Source organism: Enoplosus armatus, chromosome 14 (assembly GCF_043641665.1).
Source record: "Enoplosus armatus isolate fEnoArm2 chromosome 14, fEnoArm2.hap1, whole genome shotgun sequence".
NCBI lineage: Eukaryota > Metazoa > Chordata > Actinopteri > Centrarchiformes > Enoplosidae > Enoplosus > Enoplosus armatus.
Genome location: NC_092193.1, coordinates 14,044,518 through 14,050,910, shown reverse-complemented (window position 1 = coordinate 14,050,910; position 6,393 = coordinate 14,044,518). Strand labels below are relative to the sequence as shown.

The following is a 6,393-nucleotide window of genomic DNA, read 5'->3' as shown; positions in this document are numbered from 1 at the left end:
GGGCATTGCACCCAATCGTCACCATGGAAACCAGATAATAGCCAATGGGGTTTACCCAGAGACAATGCAAGGGTCTGGGGTGGGGGGATACAGAGTGGGTGAGATTGAGACCATCACTGCATGATAGTGATACATTTGAATATGTGCAACATCTGTACACAACTGGAAAACACACAATTTCAACAATTTGGCAAAGAATTCCATGGCAACTGGGCAAACTCAGGAAGATTGTGATATGATCAAAAGCTCCAGAACAGCTACTAAATAGACCTTGTGTTTTGTCAACATTAAAGTTAAACAAACTACCATGTTACACCAGCAGACAATCATGGAACGAAAGAAGAGCCATCTGAAAAATCACACACCTTTTTTTTTCCCCCAAGTCTTAAAAATAGGCGGTAATTAGATCTCAGTGGAGAATTAAAAATAAATGATTTCTACTTTATCAATGTGGTCCCCCCTCCAGTCACCAGCCTTCCTGCCTGTCTGCGCGCCTGGCTCTCTCTCCCCTTTCTGGTCTATATTTAAGCAGCAGTGAGCACAGGGCCTGAGACTCATCTCATGTTTCCTCAACAAATAACACGCAGGGTGAGCTATTGCTTGTATGTACATGCAGCGCCAGTGTGCTCGACAGGTGTGTCAAACACTTTGTTTCACCATTAGCAGCTTTTGTCTGGAATCTAAAGCAGACATGGGACAGATGCAGACGACCCCAACAGAAGGGGAGACTCTGACTGACATATTAATAGACTTCAACACTGACTTTACATGCAGGCCGATGCTGCTGTTATGTACTGTGTCTAGACATGGAAGTTTGTCTTGCAAATTGCGCAACACTGGCAGGCTTGTACTGCACCAGAGAATCAGAGGCTGCTGAATCTTTCTGATATAGAGGATGTAAAATTGCTTTATAAAAAGATAAACGTTTCTATTATGGACTGCACTAGAACAGAAGCTGATAGTAGCGGCTTCAGAAAATTATGACTCTTATGAGTCATAAGAGGTAAGTACTGGCCAAAGGGCAGAGGTAAGTTGGGTTAGACTAAACATTTTCATAGACATAGTTGACTTTTTGTTAAAACAAAATATTTAGGGTACGTTTAGTTATTTAAATGTCTTTTATTTAGCGCAACCATTTTGTCCTGCCCCCCCCCCCCCCCCCCCCTTACATGTTTAAAGAATCTTTTTTTTTATGTAAATGTTGCAAATAGTCTGTACATATAAATAAATACCACATGTTTTCTTTTGATTAGTCTCAAACATGATTTTTTCTTGGTTGTTATGTCTCCAGTTGCCCTGGTCTACCTTGGGGGATGTAACAACTGCAAATTATCGTGCATTACCTTGATTTCTTTTTTTAATATATTCAAATCATTTCATTAAAAACAGGCATTCCCATCTAGTTGTCTTATCTTAACAATGTCTCAGTTGAATTTACAGAATATTTAGCCTGACATATATCGCTATCATGACGGAAAAGTAAAATTGTGTTTGTATTAAAGTATAAAACAAGTCCACTATAATCTATAATCATTCCTCACAGATGTCTATATCTATTCCCAGACCACAATTAAAAATACAGCTCATTCTTATAAAATCACATAATAACAGCAAGTTAAAAACTTCTGGAAATTTGGGTGAGGGTGGAGAAGTTTCTGAAGTCATTATCACAGTTTAGAGCTTACTTATAGATCTTAGAGATAATGTATTCCTAATTCCTTTTCATAATCCAGTTATTTTACAAGTCAATATTAGACAGGAAGTCTTCCTTATCCTCATTTGGTGTTGGAGTGATTGTGGTAGCTGCGGATTTGGTGTCTTCTAGTTGCTTTTTCTCCAGAGCTGCATCTTCTGGGCTAAGCTCCTCTCCTTTAGTCATCACATACACAAAATACTGAAAGCCTTCTCCATAAGTGTACTTCTTGATCGACCAGTTGTACTCGGTGCGAGCATAGAGGCGTTTCCTGAAGAAGGGGTTGGCGAAGGTAACTGAGACGAACCGTCCTCCAGGCTTCAGGCAGCGACTAATCTGGGAGAAGTACAAAGAAAGAGGAGAGGAAGAGTATTAGAAGACATTACCACCAAGAGCCACACCATTATGATTCCCCCATCAATACTAGTAACCTCTACCACTACCTGAGCAGGCAGTACCCTCTATCTTCACCAAGACCCTTCATACGCTTGAATAACTGAATATGAAAAGCTGACAATACATCAGCAGCAAAGATTTTAGGCATTAAATAACGATCAATTGATCAATTACCTTTAGCCATTTTTAATGCCAATATCATTGAGACATGTCTGGGAACACAGCTAAATTTATAAAATGCATTTGTTCTCAGATAAATGCTTGTGGGTTTTTTATTACTAAAATCAGGTCCCACGGGGCGACAAGCACGAGGAGTCGTACAGGTTATAAATTAAGCAGTCTGCTAGGGGTTTGTTTAAAACAAACTGACCACTCTTTTTTTGCCTCATCTGTTGCTATGTTACGAGATCTCAGCAATTACTTTGTTATCATAAGAGAGCTATGAAAACAAAACCCAAGTTGTAATAAATTGTAGTTTTCCTTAAGGAATGGCGGTGTTGTAGGAGACGCAATCTTCTAAATGATATCCAAATCTGAGTCACAAAAATCTCTGTGACTACTTGTTGTTTGTTAGATATCTTATGATTAAATTCCACCTGTGTCATAGACGGACACTGTGCATCTGTCAACAATACCAAATTCCCTCAAATCGGCATCTCTCCAATCTGGCACATGCATTACATCGCTGACATTAAGCACCGAGCTTTTCAGTGCACAGTGTCAGATGCTCAGCCATGCAGTCTGATAACATGGTGTGACAGCACCGAAACTGTAAAGGTCCCTCCATATGAATAATTGTTGCTCTGGGTCCATCAACATGATCCTTCGTGTGAGATACACGTGTGCATCAGGACACAGTAAGCTTCAGAGGACCGCAGAGCTCAGGCAAACAAGAGTACACACACACACACACACACAGAATATGAACATTGACACAAACACAAGCATGCTGAGACACATTTAGACTCAGGCAGGGAGTTTCTCCAGAGACAGAAGTGTGTGTGGGAGTGAAGGGACAGAATCTGCAGAACACTGAGCAGTGAGCAACAAACTTTTTGTGTTTCATATATCAAACTGTAAACTGGGTCAACATATTGTCCTAATACATTGCTAGAGAATGATTGCAGGCATACAGCAGATTTTAATTGCAACAAGTTAGCATAAACCTGCTAACAAGTAACATCTAATTCTCAGAGTTGTGGACTCTTGTCAGACTCAAGTCACGAATCTAGAGACTTTTGAATTTAACACCAATGCCCGGGGACTTTACATCCCCCCAAATACGACTGGAGATACGACTCTCAACATTTAAAGCTTCACAAGGAAATGTAAATTGAGGCTGACAATGTTCACAGCTCTGGCTTAAGCTAATATTGGCTGGAATTTTGTAGCATTGTATATATGAAATAAATGAGCCCTAAACACTGCTAGCATGTCAACAAATCCTTTACATTCAAGACCTGGTAGCCTACATGTTGTCTGCTGTTCCATAACAACTCATTTAGGAACAGAAAATCAAAGCTTTGGCCTTGAACTTGACATCGGACTACTTGGTCTCGACTTACTTGAGACTTACAAAACAATGACTTGTTAAACGTGAAACTGAGTTACGACAACTTGTTAAAAAACTTACAATTACTTACAAGTTACAATAACTTATGACAACTGAGCTATCTCCATGACAAGTGAGCAAATGCCATCCACTGATGAAGATCCATGAGATACAGTTGAAAGCTCTGAAAATAGCTCGTAGGTGAACCTTGAGTTCGGACTTTCTTTGTTTAATTTGAAATGTTATATGAGCAATCAACACCACATGGACAACTACTGTTCCAAGGGATCAGTTAATTAAATGTAAACATGTAAAAACTATTCTAGAGATATAATTCATGAAGCCCTAACACCACACACTGTACATACAGTATGTGGATGTATAGCGAGAAGCTAGTGCATGGTCTCTGAGGATGGCTACACGCCTGGGCTTTGAAGGCAGAGCTCACGTGTGACAGTCATGAAAGCTGGTAATGTCATGCAGCCAGGACAGAGTAGTAATAGTGGTCTGTACAGTAAGCTGTGGAGGAGCACTGTGGCTCCCCCCCTACGCTGTCCTGGGGTCTTTGGAGAGAAGAGTTGCTCTGAGATGAGCACGTGTATCCTGCTCTTCACACATGATTCATCTCCACCAGCAAGCAGCCCGAACATGAATTATTCACTCTCCAATGTGACACGGAGGAAAAGCGAGAAAAAGGGTGGAGGGGTTGTTGGATATGGGATAAAATGAGTAATATAGTGCACAGAGATGGGAGAGAAAAGGGTGGGGTGATCTAGATCAGGGAGTACAGTACCTGACAAAAACATGGCAGTCATAAAAAGTGGATTTTCAAAACCGTGCTTTTACATTTCAAGGTGGTCCAGACATCTTGACTGTTACCCAGTATCTGACTCAGGGTAAGGCAGCAAACAAACCTTATCTTTCTCAAAATATCATATTGTTTCTTAAAGCTACAATAATCATGTTTTGGCCACTAGGAAGCCTTAAAACACAAAAACAAGCTGACAAATTCACAGACACCACTATATCAACGGCTTACACGGATTTACTCACCTTTTAGTTCTGGTTTGGTCTATATAGAAAAATTTAGGGTGCTGGATATTTTACTACGTTCAGCAACCAATCCCTAACTCTTACCATTTGGTGCAGAGCACGTAGAGTACAGTGTGCTTATTGGAGCTTTTTTGGTTAAATACAGCAGGGGTTAATGAGACTAAAGCCACACAGTACATATACCGGCTATAAAAACAAAATATTAAGCTAAAAGAGGCAAAAAAGCTCAGTAGAACTGCATAGGTTATGTTCTTTGCAGTTGTGGTGCTATGAGTGACCCTTGTACATTACAAACACAGTTATTCTTTTATGTTAGTATTAAAAAGATATCAGCTTTAAAACTAAGAATGAAAAAAGTGAGCATATCTTTCTTTTTTCTCTTAAAAATACATTATCACAGTTTCCTCAGAAGGCCGGGTCAAAAAGTACACTACAGATGGAGCCCCGTAGAGGCTTTGGTGAGAGAGTAAACCAGAGTGAGCGTTAACAAAGAGCATCATCCTGAGTTCACCCCTTCAGCTGTTATTCATAACACCGAGATGTGTGGGTGCACTCTCTGTACCTGTGCAGTGTAACTCCAGAACCTTATGTCACTGGTGATTGGAGGACTGACGTAACTGCAACCCAAGACGACACTGAACTATTGCAAACAACTCTAACCATGCTCTAACCAGCTATAACCATGACTGCTTGACAGCTAGGTTGGCAGCTGGAGGCTGGTTTGAACAGTTCTGTTATGTTTTAGAGTCACACATCACATTACCCCCTCCCACTTTGTGTTTGCAGGATATATGACTGACCGAGATTCTCACACTGTATGTACGTATGCATTCACAGGAAATCCTCATGAGGAGGAGGATGATGCATTGAGTGTAGTGAGTCATATTTATACACATTCTGTATATATATCAGCACGTGCAATACGACAACAGCTCTGGCGCTGTGTAAATCATCCGCCCACACATTGGAGTGGTGGTATTATGATAAAGGATCAAAAGTGGCGGGTCTGTTTGGATGTGATGTTGCGCTCTGCTGCAGATAAACGAGGGAGTTAGAGAAGACAGGAGTTTTTTTTTTTTTTTTACAGGACGTGCAGATAAGCTGTAATGTATTTACAAGTGTCCAATGTAGAGTCTCTCAACTGGATCAACAGGTGGATGTGGATGTTACACCCAAACACTGGAGTGAGGAAACAGCATCCACAAAACACTGAGTCAGTTTTCAACGCATACACTCTCAGTCAGACATCTGTAAGCTGATCCTAAGTGGGCCACAGGGCTTCTCCAAGAGGACAGAGGAAACCACTCTGTTAGCGCCCAGCTTCGCACACTTACGCTCTTCTGAAACGCTCAATATACACACTACACATGGACACACACACACACACATAGCATCAGGCCTCTCTGAATTATTTAGCGTGGTGGCGGAAGCTTGTGTCTAAGTGACCTGACCTGTCTTGAGTGTACTGCAACAAAGACGTAATATGAGATCCGCATGAGGAATTCCAGGTAATCCCACTGCCATTTTAAGATGTTTTATGATACTGTAATATTAATCATTCTATTGTAGATTATACAAAATACACTAAAGATTTTAGTGTATAGGAATTGTTACAGATATCAGTGATTCCCAGAGGATGTATTTTAATGATTCTGGTGACTTTTCTTGTAGCACCATCAGCAGGTTTAACGTTTTCATT

General features: G+C 40.6%; 1 protein-coding gene across 1 annotated transcript in view; it reads right to left on the bottom strand.

Annotated features, from left to right (window-relative positions):
• Positions 1-1,219: 1,219 nt before the first annotated feature.
• Positions 1,220-6,393, bottom strand: part of ece2a (endothelin converting enzyme 2a) — a 67,645-nt gene continuing 62,471 nt past the window's right edge. Inside the window, exon 3 of the mRNA XM_070919615.1 lies at positions 1,220-2,029. Within this exon, the coding sequence (XP_070775716.1) occupies positions 1,739-2,029 (291 nt within the window). The 3' untranslated portion in view covers positions 1,220-1,738. The remainder of the gene's footprint in view (positions 2,030-6,393) is intronic.